The 20,475-nt window shown below is 37.9% G+C and overlaps 1 protein-coding gene and 2 long non-coding RNA genes across 3 annotated transcripts; all 3 read left to right on the forward strand.

The window, feature by feature from the left end:
• The first annotated feature begins 1,408 nt into the window (after positions 1–1,408).
• On the forward strand, positions 1,409–2,602 carry LOC147474910 (uncharacterized). Its single transcript, XM_086585231.1, has 3 exons — positions 1,409–1,769; positions 1,869–2,041; positions 2,222–2,602. The coding sequence occupies exons 1-3, from the start codon at positions 1,409–1,411 to the stop codon at positions 2,600–2,602; spliced, it is 915 nt and encodes a 304-aa protein (XP_086441357.1).
• A 3,422-nt stretch (positions 2,603–6,024) lies between these two features.
• On the forward strand, positions 6,025–7,689 carry LOC147474911 (uncharacterized). Its single transcript, XR_015208673.1, has 2 exons — positions 6,025–6,259; positions 6,356–7,689. It is a non-coding gene; the product is annotated as an uncharacterized LOC147474911 (long non-coding RNA).
• Positions 7,690–8,191: 502 nt separating this feature from the next.
• On the forward strand, positions 8,192–9,378 carry LOC147474912 (uncharacterized). The gene is made up of 2 exons (XR_015208674.1): positions 8,192–8,851; positions 9,190–9,378. It is a non-coding gene; the product is annotated as an uncharacterized LOC147474912 (long non-coding RNA).
• The last annotated feature ends 11,097 nt before the right edge of the window (positions 9,379–20,475 follow it).

Consider the following 20,475-nt stretch of genomic DNA (forward strand, 5'->3'; position numbering starts at 1 on the left):
GGCTCACTTGAGAAGTTGATACATAATAAAATGTTGCAGATTCATACTGACTTGCTGCAAGGTGAGCCAGCTATAGATAATCAAGTTTGCACAGACCCGAGTCAAGCAATAGTGATACATAAGGATCACACAGCAGTAGTGACAGAAGGAAAAGAAGGCGGGGAGGATACAGAGCCTATTTCCGAGAATAATAGATCTGGGGGAAAACCAAAAATATCTTGGACAGATATTCTTGGACAAAAATCAGTGGGGAAGAAAAACCTTACATACATCAAACCAACAATGGTGGATGGGAAGCCTGTAGTTCACATCAAGTCAAGTGAGTTTGATCATGTAAGGAAGAAATACGATAAACTGGTGGTGGGCAGCTTTGTTGGGAAGAAGCCAGGGTTTATGTTTGTCAAAGAGGTAGAAACACGCGCATGGCACCTAAAGAATTGGTTCACCATGAAAACTTATGGTGAATAAATGTTTACCTTTGAGTTTGAATCTGAGGAAAACTGAGAATTGGTACTGGACATGGGGAGTTTCGACAATGCAAGTCAGCTATTCGTGGTGAGGCCATGGAAGCTGTTTGTTGAGGCAGAAACTAAATAACTCAAGACAATATCGATTTGGATCATTATGAATAAATTTCCATTTGAAATGTGGGATTCAAGGGGGTTCAGTCAAGTTGCAAGTGCAATAGGAATTCCAATGTTCACTGATAAGCCAACAGAGGAGATGACAATAACCACATACACACGAATATGTGTTGAAATGGATACAGATTGCAAGTTCCAGTCGGAAGTACCAATTATAATAGATGAAGTAAGGGCAATGAGCATACCAATAGAGTACAACTGGAAGCCCCCAATATGCAAAATATGCAAAGTGTTTTGACACTTGCAGTCAAAATGCCCGAGAGCAGAGACAGAGAACAAGGGGACTGCTAAGGTATAACTGAAAAAGAAAGATGATATGAGGAAGCCAGAACAAAGGGAAGAGAAAACAAAAACTGATGAACATGAAAAGGAGGTAGAGCATAATGATCTAGAAGGTGGGCCAGAGAGCCAATATGAAGGATGGATCTTACCATCAAAGAAACACACGGCGAGGGCAAGACCTAAACATAACATGCCAAAGGTTTCCGAACCAATGGAGGGAATAGTGCTTGCACAGGGAAGTGAGGGGGGGAACACAAACAAAAGGTGCAAAAGAAACAGCATGAGAGCCCGAGAGCACAGCAGCAAGGAAAGGCAAGCAAGCCCACAACTAAGGAAAGTAAAGGTGGGACAAATGCCTCAGGGGGAGCACCAAAAACAAGAATGAAGGACCACCTAAGGTCAAAGATTGTACCAACCTCTCAAATTAAATGATGAATATAGCAGCTTGGAATATAAGAGGGTTAAATACGGTTTTTAAACAGATGGAAGTGAAGGAATTAATAAGGAAACATGAACTCAGTTTAATAAGGCTACTAGATACTAGAATACAAGAGAAGAACATGGGGGTAATCATGAATAAAATATTCCCTGGATGGGAAGTCATTCATAATTATGAGATGAGTGAAGCAGGAAAGATTTGGGTCTGTGTAGACTCAACTATGTGTACAATTATAAACATTACAAGGAAGCTCCAGTATATCAGTTTGGATTTAGCTTTGAATAATGGGAAGACTTGTGTGGTGACTGTTTTGTATGCTAGCACAGACTACAGGAGAAGAAGAAAAACATGGAATGATATTATTAGTATGTCTAACAGTATACAGGTCCCATGGCTGGTAATGGGTGATTTCAATTCCATTTTGAATTCACAAGAAAAGGTGGGAGGACTAGCATTGAGACCGTAACAATTTGCAGAGTTGTCTGAGTGTGTGTCTACAACAGGGTTTGTAGACTTGAGATACAGTGGTAGTTTTCTCACATGGAATAACAAACATGATGCAAGGGTGTGGTGTAAACTTGACAAAGTGATGGTGAATTCAGAATGGGTAGATGAGTATAATGATTATGAGGCAATATTCTTAAACCCGACAGCTACATCAGATCATTCAGCTATGGTAGTGTTTTCAGTGGCTCAGAGGCATAAGAAAAAAAAGAAGTTTTAGATTTTTAAACTTCTGGTCTAAGGAGGATGGGTACATGGAACTGATATAGAGAGCATGGGAAACCCAGTTGTAGGGAATCCAATGTATGTGTTTATAAGAAAGTAAAAATATGTGAAACTTGCACTGATAGAGTGGAATAAGGAAAGAATTGGTAAAATAGAGGTGCGGCTAGAGAAAGAAAAGAAGAGGCTAGATGAGGTACATAATAAACTACTACAACAACAACCATTGGAGACAGAGCTTATACAGGAGAAGAGAGAAGCCATTACAGGGTATGTAAAGGCATCTTTGAATGAGGAATCCATGAGGAAGCAGACCTCAAGAGATCAAGTTATTATACTTGGGGATAATAACGCTACATACTTTTTCAAGTCTATGCAGGCTAGAAAAATGATGAATGAGATAAACTATTTAAAAGATGATAGAGGGCATGTTATTGAAGAGGGGGATGAGATTGGGAGAGAATGTGTTGAGTTTTATAGAAACTTATATAGTCCTAGCAATCTTAATTAACTGGATTTCTCTATATTTGAGGAAATGCAACCAAGATATGTTTCGGATACAAGATTTAAAGGGGAGCTTAAGAAAGATGTAACTAGAGATGAGGTTGTGGAAGCATTGTCTTGCATTGGTAGTGATAAAGCACTAGGGGGAGATGGGTTTGGGGCACATTTCTTCAAGACAGCACGGAGAATTATAGGAGATGACTTTGTCAAAGCCATTAAAAATTTCTTCACCTCGAGAATGCTGTTGAAGGAGGTAAATTCTACATGTGTAACTCTTATACCTAAGAATGTGAGCCCTTATTCACTGAGTGATTATAGACCAATAGCATGTTATAGTGTCATTTACAAATGCTTTACTAAGGTCATGAACTAAAAAATAAGGGAGATAATGCCCTATGTGGTGTCCCCAAACCAATCTGCATTCATATCAGAAAGGAACATATAGGACAACATTCTATTGTCACATGAGTTGTTGCGCAACTATCACAAAGATGAGAATCTACCAAGAATAGCAGTAAAGATTGATTTGAAAAAGGCATATGACTCGGTGAGATGGGAAACAGTGGAGTTTGCATTGCATAGATATGGGTTTCTAGCTAGATTTATTGAGTGTGTTATGGTATGCATACAGACACCACATTACTCCATTATGATCAATGGAGCCCTACATAGATACTTCATGGGGAAGAGAGGAATCAAGCAGGGGGATTGAAGATTTAGAAATAGTGGTGAGTTGGGTTTTATTGTTCATCTTAGATCATTTGTTAGGAGGAGTGGTTGAGATGGGTCGAAAATCTCTTTCTAAACTTTCTAGTCTTTCTTACTCTTGTTCTTCATGTTTTAAATGGTGGAAACACTAGTTCTTTATCTAGAATGGGTTGAAATCTTAAATAAACTATTGATTTGATAGAGAAACATGTATGGAAATGGTTTAGATGAATATCTTGCTCACAAAGTTATACTTGTTTGAACTTGTCAAATGAGTATGACTAGTGTTTTTGGGGTGGAATCAAAGATTAAGAGAAGTAGTGAAAACTTTGTATTGAAGACAAGATTGAAAGCTTGTATTTAAGATAATAAGAACTTGTATTAACAACTAAAGCTTTAAAAACATAAAAATGGAAAACAAGTAAATAACAAATTAAACTATTAATTAAAACATATTATCTACTCCTAATGACCAAAGATTAATTCTAGGGTAAGGTTCTCTCTCTCCCCACTTTGGTTTATATAGGACACCAATTACATATTTGCCCCTTCTTCTAGAAACACCTTAAGGATAAGATTAAGCTTTGTGGGCTTTTGACTTAAGCCCATATAATTGAATTCTTGATTTGGCTTTAAGTCCATTAGTTCATAGATTTTAGCTTTGAGTCCTTGACTTTGACAGTTGACTTTGACTTTTCGACACTTTTGCTCCTAAACTGGAATCTTCCCAAGCAGCATAAATAACATCATTTTTGCACTAAAATGCACGTTTTAGGAATATACGTCCTAAATGGATTGTATCCTGCAAAAGGTAACAAAAGCTATAAGTTGTTTGTTTATTAAGCATAAGAAGGGCATAATTGAAGCATTGTAAAGATAATAAAATGCACATTTGGGGACTGATCAACTACCCCCAAACTTTATTTTGCTTGTCTTCAAGCAAAGATGAGAGAAAAAAAAACTAAGTTCGCAAATGTGTGATTTATTATACTAGTCTCGTTTTGCGGAGTGCGATTGCATTGACCATTTGCAATAAGGCCTTAACCCACTAGGAATTTCCTAGTGGATGAGCTTAAGCCTCGTGAGAGTTTTCCATAGAAGGTACTCACAAACTTCCTCTATCTAGCACAAAGGGTCTTCTCTCCTTATTTATTCTCAGAAGTCTATACATCTCATTAGCGGTGGAATAAGGAAAAGCTCATTTGAACTCAGAATAACATATACACAGTAATTTAATCATCTAAAGATAAACGTGCAAAACATGAGCGGTAAAATGAAAAAGTAGAGTCGTTTTCGAAACTTTTGGAGAGCATCTTTAAGGTGGGTTCTCACAGGGGTGTGTTTCAATCACAACTCTCTGATAGATTCACTCAAGTTTCATTTTCTCAAGTGTAGAGGGCACTTATACTCCTCACATACACGAATGGCGTCCAAAGAAATCGGAGTCGATTGATCACAGTATCCACTTTCTATCACGCCATCCTATTCCTAGTTGAGGTAGAGGTATTTTATTAGGAATTACGGGGCTAAGGTAATAGTTTAGAAATAAAAGGAAGAAAAACAAACTCTGATAAGTTGAGAAATTGGGTATTCAGGATATTTGTAACTAGAGAAGAACCTCGTTTTGTTCTTTTGTTCTGAATTTGTGATTCATTCTTTAGCCCTTTGGCTTTGTGACTCCATATGATTTTGATTTTTGGGAGTTCTAACTTTGCTTTTGTTTCTTTTGAAATCGACTCCTTTTGATTTTAAACTTTTAGGAGATTTCGATTTTTGAATCTTTTCTTTATTTTTTTTTCTTTTCTTTTCAAAGCTTCTAACTATTCTGTTTTTGTACAAGGCCTTCTCTTCTCCTTTTACTGTTCATCCAATTCTCAACTCGTCAACTAGGTACGCTTTTTATTGTGTGTAGTAACGGTTCAGGAATTGATGGCGAAGAAATAAAAAGGCTTTTAGAAATTGGTTAAGATTGAAGGGGGTAACTAGTGGAAAAACTATCTTTTTGGGTTTTTAACGTTTATTTGGCTATATCGATCTAAAAATGGCCTAAATTCTCTCATAGGATATGGTGTGGTGATCAAGCAAGTGGACGTGTTATCTTTCTATTCGGAAATTCTTTGTGTCATCACTCAATAATCATTTAGATAAGGCTTTTGGCTAGATTCCTACAGGATATGGAACTTAACTATTCTAACATTGGTCTCGAAAACTCACTACTATATACAATCAATGATGCTGATGCATGTCATTCATGAAAATATGTAGAAACTATTATATGTATAATAGTCTAAGTTTGAAGAACAAACAAATCCTTACTCTATTACTATAATGAGACTTCTAAACCGTTTGCTCATTATAAAAAAAGGAAAACAAGACTTTTCACTAGTACAAAAAAGGGTTTTTGTGACTGTTTTAAAATGTTTTTTGCAACTGTTCTATTTGAAACGGTCACAAATGACAGAAAATGGTTTTTGTGACTGTTTTAAAAAGTTTTTTGTGACGTGCGTTTTCGAAATAGCCACAAATAATTTTTTTTCTAAAGAAGGTGTAAATGTGTGGAGAACTATTTGTCACTATTTCACTAAAATAGTTACACTTTTTTTTGGTAACTAAAAAAAAAATATATGACAGTCATAGAAAACTAAATTCAAATTTTTTAATTTTTTAGTCCCGCCCCACAACTACACTAAAAAACTATTTCTAAACCCACGTTCGATCTCCCGGCCCGCTTTCTTCAAACACTTGCATGTTCCTGCGTCTAAGAAACGCTTCACAAAAAAAGTTAAAAGTAGAAGAAAAAAACAAACAAACAAACAAACAAGATGAATCGCACGATCTCTCACGACTCTTTCCTCATTTCTGCTGATTCATCGATTCTCTCTCAATTCTGTTGCTATCTCTCTCAAATCTCTTTATTCTCTTTCATTCTCTCTCTCTGATGTTTGCTGCCGGCGCCGTAAGTACCCCTTCCCCTTCCTTTCAATTACCTAAGGTTTGCTAATTGTTTAGTAGCACTAACTTCTCTCTCGTTTTGTACTACATTATGATGCAGGGGTTTGTTCGGTCTGATTCAGTCCGAGTTTGGTTCAAGTTGCTGCAAAAGGTACTATTTTTACTTTTGCTTTGTGTATATGTCTTCGAGTGAAACTACTATGTTGTAGTTTGTTTGCAAAGGGGCACTGATATTAGGGTTCTAATTATGCACACGTTTTTTTAGTTTTGTCATTTTTTTTTACTTTTATAATTTTAAATTTTGTAGTTCGTTGATCAACTAACTACTGTCTTGCAACTGAGAATTCTGTGTATGTCTATGTATTAACTACTTATTCTGATTCAATTGCCAATATTGATAAGAATCAACGATATCAGTCCTTGGTGCTTTTGAGGTCCTTTAAACTTTGCCTGTTACTCATAGTTTCAAGTTCCTTGGATATATTTAGTTGCTTGATTATTTTCTTTGTATTTACAATCATGTGGCAGTGCCCATGATTAGGAGCAATAACTCGAAACCCCTGCTAATATAGGCTGATCATGTGGTAGTGTCCATGATTATATTTGTCCATGACAGTTTCAGCATTCCTGTGAACGGTTCAATCCTTCATCCTTGACTCTGAGTTCTCTGAAAGTATGAGGATAAAGTACTTTAAACTCTGCTCTAGTCAAAATGCTTTCCTTCATGAAAATCTTCTATAAGGAATTAATGCGAAGTTGGCAGCTGGAGCAATTTCCGAAATTGTTGACATTGCCGACACTATAAAAGCCTGCAGGCTAAGCAACTCTGAAGATGATTTTGCGGCCTGGGATAAGAGTTTGGGAGCGCTGGAGCAGCTTGGCATGAATGTAAGTTTTCTACGTGCTTGACTCCAACGACTTTTGAACATTACTGCTGAGTCTGAAGGGGCGGCAGACTTGAGGCGGTACAGGGAAGTGGTGGTCGAGCGAGCTCTTGTAGAGGAGGAGATGAGAACTGTGAAAGCTAAACTTTCTGAACTGGAAAAGACCTCCAAAAGGTTAGATACTGAGATAGAACCTCTGAAAGAAAAGGCTAGAAGACATGAAGTGAAGTTACTGGCAGAGGTTAATTCTCCTTGGTGAATTTCACTGTATTGGATAACTACATCTTCGGTTTCACAAAATTTCTGTATACTGGGGAAAGAAGTCATAGATTTGAATCGTGAGTACACCTGGCCTAACAGATATGAAGTTTAGGTGAAAATATCAGCAGCTGTTGTTCTTTCATTATATTTTTCCTGTTTTGTTCTTGTAACTTGTAATGTATGAATCTCGCAGGTTCATATCCTTGAAGTATTGCATGTTTAGTACTATTTCGGAGTTTTGTTTTGAATGAAGTGTACTTTGCCTAGTGGGCCTAGACAATACCTGAAATCATATTCTGTGTTTTCCCGAGACTAATTAATTACTATCATTTCCCAAAATTTCAACATATTTAGTTGCAAAAAGTGATTACTAGTCATTTAGTCACTTAGGGGTATTATAATAGTCTATTATAAAACATAAAATGATCCACATGGACACTAACACTTTTTCATAATTTAGTTGCAATCATTTTGACTACAATTACTTTTGTGATAATTTCTTCTGACCTGGTCTTCATTTGGACAAATATAGTCATGAGTGATCTATATTGTTTGTCTTTTTTTTTGGGTGTTTCCTTCTTGTCAAATTTGTTACGGTGGTTGGATTCAAATATTGAATACACATTGGATGTTGTGTTGCTTAACTGGATGTACCAATATCTTTTTTTTTTTCTTTGATAGTTTTATTGCTTGATATGATTGATAGTATTTTAGGCAGGATAGAGAGAGGCCACCAACCCCATAAAAAGAAACAAGTCTTGCTTATAATGATGATCCTATCTTACAAGATCAGTTTCACCGCACATGTGATTTGTGTGGTCAATAGTCGAATGTTGAACCACCTACTAAGTAAGTTAGGGACACTGATTCAGTTGGCTTTAATCTCTACAAAAAACCATATATAGGATCGATCAATATGTGTTGATTCAAAGTGTCGCATACATGCGCAGCAAGATGCCGCTTATAGTTGAAGTTATCTCCAAAGAAACCATCAAACCATCCTCTCCAACACTCTTCCACCTCAGAACCTTCAAACTCTCCCTCATAGACCAGTATGCGTTTCCAGTTTATGTGCCTTTGGTTCTATTCTACTCTGCTAAAGGCAAGTATGATGTAAAAGATCGAAGATAAAAGACTTCACCATTTAAAGAAATCCTTGTCGGAGATTTTAACTCATTTTCATGTATTAGGAGGAAGAATTGATGGTAATCAGTTTATCGATTGTAATGATGAGGGTGTCAACTTCTTTGAGGAACGAGTTAATGGTAAGCTCTCTGAAATGCTTAACCATCCTATACCTTAAGAGCTTAACCAGTTACTTCCAAAAGAAAATAACTTATATGGCTTGGGGCCTAAGGTACTATTATCCATTCAAGTCAATATCTTTGATTGTGGAGGAATGGCAGTTGGTGTGTTGATAGCTCATAAAACCGCGGATGCCTCGTCTCTAGGTTTATTCCTCAACCAATGCATCACTTGTCTAGTAATCTGTAAATTTTGTCGCACATCAAAAGAGAATATTGCATCTTTATCATGTTTCATTCTCAAACCATATTTTAAATTGGCAAAACAGTGGAGACTAAACCTTGAACCTGTAATTGCTAAAGGTGGGATGTTACTTTTCTGATTTAGTGTATGAATCTTACAGACCGTCCTATTGCTATGAAGTTCTTTTGGCACATTTTCTTTTATACTTGTTTGAAAATGACTGAATTTAAGAAAAGATGCATCTATGTACTCACTGTATGTTAGTATCACACACTTATACAGTCTTATTAACTTCTCGCAGAGGCTGAGGGAAAGCACTGAGGATGTTATGACTGCTCCAAGAACGCAAAAACTTGAAAGATTAAAAAAGAACACAAGGATGCATTGGAAAGAGTTGTTTCACTCAAATAATGTCCCACATTGCATTCTAAGAAGGGAACTCTGTATACTCAACTATTACAACCTATAAACGCACTTGTATTATCGGTCTCTCTCTCTCTCACTTTTTTTTCTCCCTCTCCTTTTTATGTTCTTTTCTCCTTTCTAACTTCCCTCCTCTTCTGGTTCATCGATCTCCTTCCATCCATTGTCTCCCCTCTCTCCACATATCGTGGCAGTTATCTTACAGTTATGATTCCGCTTTCTCTCTCTCTCCACATCTCGCAGCAGTTCCAAAACAGTTAGGATACTGCGGATATGATCCCATGCAACCTGTTCCCCCATACTATACCGCATCGGGTCCAATTGTCACCACTAACCTCCTAGGTCATGAATACGACCCATACAGATGCCCTCTCTCGGTCTTATTGATGGTCCGCGAACAACTATGGGGCCGAGAACTAACATTTCTCATCTTATACACCTTTCGCGGTATACCTCTCTTCTTTGACACTGCTACTCTGTCCCCCTATCTTTTCTTTCCCAGCACGTGTTCCACGTGCTTCCTCTTTATTGCCATGTGGAAATACGGCGCACGCGCATCATACTCTGCCTCTTCGAAAATTGAGATTCCACGTGTCACACTTTTCTTGGTTCTTTTGTTGGCTAATCCCTTTTTGCCCCTGCCCCTTCAAATCCCGCTCAAACCTCTCTCTTCTCTCAAAACCCCAAAACCCCAAACCCTCACTATTCTTTTCAACTTCCCTTCTTTCAACCCTTTCCAACTTCTTCCCACTATTCTTCCCTCCGGTAGATCTCTTCAGCACTGTTCGTGTTCTACGACTTCCATTGTCTTGGCTCCCTCTCATCACAGGTTTGTCTTCCCCCTTCTTATTTGTTTTCCTTTCCTCTCGTTATTTGTTTTAATCGCTTTTGGGGTGCTGCTTCATCACTTTCTTCTTTTCTAGAATTGCAATACTTCTCTTTGTGTGAAACTCCCCTCTTAGCATTGGTTCCATCATGTTTGGATCGGAATCGGAGGCTACCTCCGCCACCAAATCCGACAGATCTGAATCCTTTACCCCCAGATCTAGCCATCCCTCCGCGGATCAATCTGAATCCCCAGCTTCTGACTCCACTGATCTAGTCGCTGTTCCATCTACTTCTGGGAGGAAACCTTCTCTGCCTCCCCCACCGTCCTACTACCGCAGACCCAACTTGGATGCCGTTAAAGCCGCTTATGGCATACCTAGTGACATTATTCTAGAACACGTGTCTGGCGTCACCCACTTTCCTCACTTGGTAACACCACGCCCTGGTTATCTCGTCTCTACTGTAGGACAAATAGTGGCTGGTTTGCGTTTTCCCTTAACTCTTCTTGACGTCGAGGTCTATAACCATTTCAACATTCCGCTGTGCCAAGGCATATGTAACTTCTGGCGTGTTATGTATGTCACCAACTATTACAATGAGACCCACTCCCCCAAAATCCAACTCTGCGATATCCTTGCTCACTTCTATATAAAGAAAATCACTAAACTTGGGAGTGTGGGATACCAATCCTTCTGCACTCGCCCACAAAAGAAGTTTTTTATTCTTCACATCACCACTTCTGACAAGCTGTGGCATGATAACCCGTAAAAATTAATGCATGGACACTAAGATTTGAGATTGTTTATGCATCGAAGATAGCTTCATCTCAGATGTTTTATCTAATGGATATTATTAGGTTGGGCAACTGGAACTAAATCTCTTTGGTTGTTGATTGGTGGATTTTGGTAATTCTAGTTAAAGTTGGATGGAACCATCACTCTATTCTGATTGTTGTAGATACCTTGTCCTTGTCTGAACCGATTGAATATATTTTGTGGTTTGACATGATTTATGAACCCTGGAGTGGTTGGGTTTGTGGATTACTATTCCATTGAAAATTTGGGTGTTGCCTCCATGGTGCATTTGGTACATTGAAAGCACAAACTTCTTCTTGACTCCTGAACCTAATAATCATCTCATTCGAGGGCTAGTCTTTCACATAGGTTTTACTCAACTTTTCCTTAATAAAGTTAGTGGCGACTCTAAAATCAATTGCTTATACCTAGGTACATATTTTTGTGTGTACAATATTATATATATACATTTGACATTGTAATCTTATTAATACGTTTTTAACTAAAGCCATCTTTTAGATGATCTTGTTTATGTTTATTGCTTTCTGCTAGCGTTTCTTTCTTATTTTTTATTCGAAAACACTGGCATTTGGCACATTTACAGAAGAAATAAGGGGTGCAGACACTATACAATTATCCTACCTATATCCCAGGAAGTAGGTTCACGTGGCAAACTTTCCAGTCCACTTCCAGCATCCCTTTGGTTGTGCCTTTCTGTATATTCCTGGAAAAGCTAGATCCATCCAACTGTTATGAAAATTCTGTAACTTATCTTTTGGTAGCTATTGGGTGTCCTAGTTTTAAACTTAGTATTCAAGAAACCTGACATTATGGGACACATCTAGCTGCCTTTAGCCCACACATCAAGCTCAGGCGCAAACCATGGTTTGAGTAACATAGCCCAGACACATCTAACATGTTAAGATGACGAACCTTTATGCCGTTATAAGTTCTATGCTCAGAAACATAAATAACTTCCAACACGCCGTGCAATCTTGTAGCTAGCATGTTTGAAGGTCTGGCTTTCTTGAGTCAGTAGTTGCCTTTAAAGCTTTTACTCCAGTCATGGTAGATGGAGTAGCCCAATTTTCTACTGAGCTACTAGAACAAGGTATAAAAGAATGGGATGAATATCTAGTTGGATACTTTCTTGATAAAAGACTCTCCTTTCTATCCGTAAAAGAACACCTATAGAAGAAATAATGGAAGTTAAAAGGTTCCTTTGATATCACAACTAATAAAGAACTCTTGTACACGAGTTTTACAAGCTCAGAGGATCGTCAAATGGTTCTAGATGAAGGCCCTATCTTCATTGCTGGGAGAGTATTTGTTGTTATCCTTAGTGTATCGTGACTAGCATGGTGCATGGTCCTCTTCATGTTTGGCCCTGCCCATAGATATTTGTTACAAGTCTTCCCAACTCTTTCAAGGACAGTCTTTGGTAGAACAAAGGTTTGTGACCAATATATTTGAAAAGACAAAAGGACAAATTGCACTAGTTGTAGCCTCCCAGCTCTGGATAAGGTTATATTCTTCCAGTTTGAGATTCGTGCAGTAATCTTTTCAATAAGGGGGAGACAATCCTTTAGGCCTAGCCTTGCAGAAGTCAAAGGCAAGCCCAAGTATGAAACTAGAGGAGAGATGAGTTCAATGCCTAAGATGTTTGCCAACTCCTTACTATCTTTGAAAGACATACTACCAGTCATCATAGTTGTCTTTGCATAGTTAAGGTTCAGTCCTGTAGCTCGAGAGAAGGCTAAGAGAATTTCCTTGACTGCATGAATGGAGGCCGACTCACCTCTACAAAATAAGAGTACATCATCAGCAAAGCACAGGTGGGAGATCTATCTCTTTTTGCATTTTGAGTGAGGGAGAATGCCTTTTGAACTCATTCCTTAATGTAAGAGACTTCTCAGTACCTCCATGACTAACAAAAAGAGATATGGGGAGATAGGGTTGCCCTGTCGCAAACCTTTCTTGCCATCAAAATAACCTTCTAGGGTGCCATTCACCATAATAGAATAAGAGGGAGTGGTGAAGCACATCTTTATCCATGTTATGAAGGCATGTGGGAACTTGAATCTGTGAAGAATCAGCTCCAGTGCACTCCAACTAACTGAATCATAGGCCTTCTTAATATCCAGCTTTATGGTACATCTAGGAGGCCCTCTTTTCCTTTTATATCCTCTCAAAAGTTTATGGGCAAGGAGGATGTTCTCTTGTATAGTTCTCCCAAGAACAAAGGCAGATTGGTTACAAGAAACCAAAGAGGAAATACATGCTTTCAGCCTGTTAGCCAGAATCTTAGTAACACACTTATAAATGATATTACAATATGCAATAGGTCGAAATTCATCTACTCTAGCAAGGGAAAGGCATTTAGGGATTAAACATATTAACGTGGAATTTGTACCTTTCTGTATGCAGTTGTGTTCAAAAATATGTTTAATAGCTTTTGAGAAATCCTCGCCCACTAAGTTCCAACACTTCTTGAAAAAGAAAGAATTGAATCCGTCTGGTCCTGGAGCTTTGTTATCATCCATCTCAAACAAGGTTTTCCCTATTTAATCTCCTGTAATATGGGATCTCCTGTAATATGGGACGTGAGTTGCAACCCAGTTTCATGATCAACTTCATTCAAGTCTAGATTGTTTAGGAACTATGGAGTACAAGCTGCTGGAGATGGGACGCGACCCCAAAAAGCTTTTTGTAGTAGTCCACAAAAGCACTAGCCATATCTGCCTACCCTTCTCTTTTGTTGCCATCCATATCCTCAATAGACCACAACCATCTTTTACTTTTATTTTCCTTCAGAACATTAAAGAAGTATTTGTTGCATCTCTCACCATACTGCATCCAGTCAATATTGGTTATATGTTTCACATCCATTTCCTCCATTCTGACAAGTTGAATCTACCTATCTCTGACAGAGCACTCAAGAGCACCAACCACATGATCAAGAGGGTTGGACTTGAGTTTCTCTTGTATCTCTTTTAACTGAAACTTCGTTGCTTTGACTTCCCTTTGTAGGTTTGAACAATTAACTCTAGACCATTGTTTTAAAGAACTCTTTAAGTGCTTGATCTTTTTAAACAACATGAAATAAGGGCTCCCTTGTGTAGGTATAGTCCAACTGTCCATTAAAGTTGCCTAAAACTCTGAGTGCATACTCTAAAAATTGCAAAAGCGAAAAGATGGTCGAGGTCTTACCAAGTGAGACAAGGTAAGCATAATGGGGCTGTGATCTGAGTATGCTCTATTTGTTAAGAACTCTACACTAGATGTGTTCAACTACTTTGCCTAGTATACATTTATCAGACATTGGTCTAACTTGGACCATTTTCTAGTAACTCTGTCTCCATTATTTGTCGAAGTAAAAAAATAGCCCATAGCTAGATGGTCATACAATCCAGTAGCATTTAAACATCTTGCAAAGGGTAAGGTTTCCCTTGGGTGTACTGGATCCCTTCCTATTCTCTTTGAGGATAGTAACACATTGTTAAAATCCCCCATCGCGTAGCTTGGAGTTGTAAGATTATGGTGCAAAACATTTATCTCCTCCCATAGACATAATCTCTCTGCCCGAGCATTGCTAGCATAAACCATAGTAAAATTAAACTGATGAGCCTGTTGAAGCATAGTCACAGTATAGTGGATCATCTGAGAGCTCTCCACTTGCTTGACCACCTCCATAACCTCAGGATCCCATGCTAATTAACCATATTCTCCCCGTAGGGTCACTAGCGTAGTTGTTTATATGCTCCCAATTTGGGCAGCAACTACTCATAATCGACGCATACTTATCTCTTCTAACCTTAGTTTCCAATAATCCAAAACAAATTAACTTATTTTCTCTTCTAAAGCCATTTAGATCTTTAGCTTTGTTTAAATTATTCAATCCCCTTATATTCCATTAATCAAACTTAGAAAATTAGTGACCTTTTTCCTTTTTCCCTGGCCTTCTTGGCCTACCCACTTTCTTCTTACCATAGTTGTTAATTTGAGTCTGCCCTTACACACTAGGTTCCACCTCCTTTTGACCACCCTGTTTGTTTCTTTTTTGTTGAGCTTTTGATCTTGTTTCCACTACAAGGGTTATCATAGGGGAAGTACTGTTATCCCCAAATAATTCCTCCTCTAATTCTGACAAGTCATCCTCAAGTTCCTCCCCTTCCTTTACAAGCTGGGCATACATATTGTGCTGTAAGGAGTAAGTTACCTCCTTTTCATTGGTTTGTGGAACTGCATAAGGGGGGTGTATTAGCTACAAACTCCAGACTTATGTTATCTCCTATTCCATCTGGGCCTGAGTGTGTACGCATCACCTTGCCTGGGGACAATAAGTGGATTTGGCTCATTTCACCTTGTTCTCGAGCTACTACTGCATAACTGTTAATGGATTCAACTATCACCGGCTAAATAAATGGAACAATTTCCAATCCTGTAACATTTGCTTCTCTCTGTGGGTTTGTAGAATGTACAACCACCATGTTTGCACATATATTTTCTTCCACAGAGTTTTGTTCCACTGTTTAAGAACCAACTGTTGATTGAGTTACTAGCTTCAACTAGAAAAATCCACTCTTGTCCAATGTTTCGTCAAAGGTCTTCTCCAAGAACACAAAGTAACCCTCGACATCATGAGTAATGTTAATTTTTAGGATAGAGGTGCAACCGTAGCTTTAACCTTTCTTGAAAACCAAGCTGAAAAGAGTACCCATTGGGGCGATATAAATAATTCCAGAACAGCCCAACCCAGTACATCTAAAGGTAGTGGTATTTTTTAGGTGAAATCCGACCCAAAAATCAAAACTTTAATCGAAACCCTCATAAGAAAAATAGATGCCCTCACAACCAAACAAAAAGACCAAACTCCTCATCCTATCATAAACATAAATACCTCACCATGCACTTTTTGTTTAAGCTTAAATCATATATATACCACCTCTCCCTTGATCACAAACCTATCATCACTTCAACTAGAAGAAGTATGTACTTTCAATTAACCAAATGCACCATGGAGACAACACCCAAACTGCGCATAGACTAATAATTCATAGACCCAACCACCTCCATGTTTCAATAAACCACCAAATACATTTAGACAAGGACAAGGTACCTATAACAATCAGAATAGAGCATTGGTTCCATGCCATTTTAACTAGAACTACCAAAACTCACCTATCAACAACTAAAGAGACCTAGTTCCAGTTACACCATCAACTAGCGCCCAAACAGATAAGCCCACCGAGATAATGCTATCAGTCATGTAACAACAAACACAAATTCTAGCCTCCATGCAACAATCTCTGAACTTGTTAGCCCAAGAAAAAACTGAAGTGTGTATAGAAGAGTATTTTAAAAAGTATTGATTGAGGTTCACCATAAATTGTTTGGAGCTTGAATGGTTGGGAATTTTAGAAGGAAGGTAGGTATATTTCTTTAGTTTTAGAACTTGTATTGGTTAACTCTATGGTATTGAATAAGCTTGAAAAGAGTAAGTTGTTTAAATGGTTGGAAACACAAACTTGAAAGAAATGAAATGATTGATTGAAAGAAAGAACAAATAAAGAAAGAAATGATTGATTGAATGAAGAACAAAAAGTAAACAAGTTGATTGAAAATGAAGAACAAAAAGTAAATGACTTGAATGAAAAATGACTAGAAAATAAATCCTACATGACACTAGAATAAGTTTAGACGTATTCTCTCTCCCTGACTTTTGGTTCTTATACCCCTACTTTTACAAAAGATTAATTTGACCTCCTCCTTTATAATCAAGACACCTCTCATGTTGCTTTATGCTTTTCCTTTTTCTTTTCTTCTTGATCAAGCTAGGTTTTGAGAAAGCCTTCTTTTGTATCAAGGACATCTATCTCTGGTCTTCTAAGTTAAGGACTTGACTTTCAGCTCTTTGGTTATGAGTCCTTCACCTTTGACCTTTGACTTTGACTTTGACTTTTTTATAGTAGCTATGAGTCTTCATAATAAACATAAATAAGGCTCCTTTTGGTGCTAAGATGCAACTTTTATGATAGTGGTCTGAATTGCTTTGTAACCTGAAAAAGGCAATAAAAGCTATAAGTTATCTTTTCATTATGCGTAAGAAAGGTTGTAATACAGTAATGTAAGGGTAATAAAATGCACATTCGGGAGTTGATCACCACCCTCAAATAGTATTTTGCTTGTCCTCAAGCAAAGATGAGAGAAAAACTAGATCACAAATAAGTGATTTATTATTCCTTATACTAATCTCGTTTCGCGGAGTGCGATTGCATTGACCATATGCAACAAGAGAGTTTTCCAGTGAAGGTATTCACAAACCATTCTATCTAGTACAAAGGGTCTTGTTTCCTTATTTATTCTCAGAAGTTTATACATCTCATTAGCGGGGAATAAGGACAAGCTCCTTTGAACTTAGAATAACATATGTACAGTAATTTAATCATCTAAAGACAAATGTGCAAAACATGAGCAATGAAATGCAAAAGCGGAGTCGTTTCCGAAACTTTTGGAGAGCGTCCTTAAGGTGGGTTCTCACAGGGGTGTGTTGCAATCACAACTCTCTGATAGATTTAATCAAGTTTTGTTCTCTCAAGTGCATTGGGCACATATATTCCTCACATACTCAAATGACTTCCAAAGAAATTGGGGTGGGTCGATTGATCACGCTTGCCACTTACTATCACACCATCCTATTACAAATTGAGCTAGAGGTATTTTATTAGGAGTTATGGGGCTAGGGTGATGGTTTAGAAAGAAAAATGAAGGAAAAAACAAAAATATGATAAGTTGAGAAATTGAGAAATTGAGAAATTGGGTCTTCACGATAGTTGTAACTAGAGAAGAACCTCATTTTGTTCTTTGCTTTCGAATTGTGATTCTTTAGCCCTTTGGCTTTGTGACTCCATATGATTTTCACTTTTGGGAGTTTTAACTTTGCTTTTATTTCATTTTGCTTTTGTTTATGATATTGTCTCCTTTTTTATTTTGAACTTTTGGGAGATTCGATTTTCGACTCCTTTGATTTTTTGGAGTTTTGGTTTTTGATGGGTCTTTCTTTTCTTTTCTTTATTTTGTTTTTGAAGCAACTAACTGATCTGTTTTTGTACAAGGTCTTCTCTTCTCTTTTTCTGATATCCTTCCAATTCTCAACTTGTCAGCTGGGTAAACTTTTTATTGTGTGTTGTAACGGGTCAGAAATTTATGACGAAGAATAAAAAGGCTTTTAGAAAATGGTGAAGGCTCAAAAAGGGTAATTAGAGGAAAAACTATATTTTTGGGTTTTTAATGTTTATTTGGCTGTATCGATCCAAAAAGGGCATAAATTCTCTCTTAGGATATGGCGTGGTGATCAAGCAAGTGGACGTGTGGTCTTTCTATCCGGACATTCTTTGTGTCATCACTCAATTATCGTTCAAATGAGGCTTTTGGCTAGATTCTCACAGGATATAGAACTTAATTGTTCTAACATTGGTCTCGGAAATTCACTGTGATATATAATCAAATGTTAGTTTATTAAGAATTGGATTACAATAATCTATGCTAGTTTATTAAGTTAGATTCAAGGTGGATTCAATCCCCCCTAATTCTAGTTCTAGATTCAAACCTTAGTATTCCGTAGCATTTCGTAGTTGAATCATTCTAGTTAGTATCTTGTTATTTGAATTTGCATCGTAGTATAATCCCACCATTACTCTCATTAGACTTTGGATAGACTCGCAATATTAGAAAACATTGAATGCTAAAGAACTAGGAGTGGAACGAATCTTCTATTCCAACTCTATTTCGATAGATTCGAGAGTATAGAAATCTTTGATAAGCATAGTATTCGTAAAGTTTTAGTTTTACTTGCGTTGAGTCTCGTTACTTATTCGTAGGTAAAACTATATTTTTTTCGTTTATCAAATGGCGCCGCTACCATCTTAGTTCCCTTTTAGCATTGTATTCTTTAGAATTGTTAGTTTTCCAAAGTCCTATAACCCACCCACCCTTGTTTGATTCTAACTGTGGTTGTCCGTTTCAGCATTGAAATTTTCCTCGCAGAATTACACGGAGCGTGACCCGTGCCCTAGTTTTTAGCTAGGAGTGGAACGAATGCCTGGAACTCCAGTTTTTAGTTGAGCGCAACCTGCGCCTTGCCAAGGCTAAACTTGAGTGCCCCCCGCGCTGAAGCGCCTGGAGCTCGAGTTGGACCTGAACGCGACCCGCGCCCTACCTAGGCCTATTCTGAGCGTGACCGCGGCCTCTGTTGAAACTGCCCGATTTCCACAGGTTTGTTTCAAACTTCTATTTCTTCAAGGTTTTCAGTGTTCTAACTTGTTATATACACTGAGCACGCGTAAACAAGACGCTATTCATAAGCGAATTAAGGAGCCATTCAGGTATTCTTTTCTTCCACACCTCGCATCTCCTGTTAGAGGTTCATACTAGCATATCAGAATTGTTTGGAGTGTTGTTGTGTTTTGTTAAGATTGGTCTTAGCCTTGCATAAGATTAAGGTCAGGCCAAAGAAAAACGCCTAACGTAATCAACCGGCAACGTCAACAAACACGCCTTTCTAGTATACCACTCACTACACCTCTAGCTAGCATACCACACACACAACCTGAAATAATGGCCGAAGAAAGAGAGTCTCCTCTCTCGGACTTTTACAAAGCCTTGAACGATAGCCCTAAATCTTGTTTCGTTCTATCAGACCCAGTGGGGGATTTCCGAATCCCCCCAAATATATTTAATTTGTTACCCGTTTTTCATGAGTTAGACCATGAAAAACCTTTTCAGCACATGCGTAGGATTGACCAAGTCCTTACTACATTCCATCATCCTACGATTGTTGTTGAACAAATTAAACTGATGGTGTTTCCTTTCACCTTAGCCGAGAAGGCAGCGTCTTGGTTAACTGCCCAAGCGCCTAATTCTGTGGACTCGTGGGCTAAACTTGTTCAACTATTTATGGAACATTTTTACCCACCACTGAAGACCGATGAAATGCTTTCCAAGATTCATTTCTTTTGACAGAATCCTCATGAATCATTTTCAGAGGCTTGGAATCGTTTCACCGATCTTCTTATAGAGTGTCCACACCATAACCTTGCGAAAGACACGTTAGTTCGTGCCTTTTTCAAAGGATTTCTACACCACCATAAAGAAGTCCTTGACATAATGAATGGAGGTAGTTTCCTAAGTAAGGGAGCCTCAGAGGCTTATAAATTTTTAGAAGATCAAACTAAGCGTAATAATAACTTGGGGTAGTGATGATATCTCCCCGTTCCGCTAGTTCTTCTACAACAGTTAAAGCCTCTGGTATGTTTGAGATGAAACACGATCTTGAACTTAAAAATTTAATCGAATCTCTAACTAAAAAGGTAGAGGCTATTTCTGTTCTACAAACGCCTATCCCCATCATGAATGTCAACTCTAATCCATGTAATTTCTATTTGAGTCCTGAGCATCAAGACTCCTATTGTCATCTCGCCTATGAACAACAAAATAATGTCTGTTCCATTAATAGCGAACCTAACGCAGCTTGGCGACAAAAC

The sequence above is a fragment of the Coptis chinensis genome, chromosome 9 (assembly GCF_015680905.1).
Source record: "Coptis chinensis isolate HL-2020 chromosome 9, ASM1568090v1, whole genome shotgun sequence".
NCBI classification, from domain to species: domain Eukaryota; kingdom Viridiplantae; phylum Streptophyta; class Magnoliopsida; order Ranunculales; family Ranunculaceae; genus Coptis; species Coptis chinensis.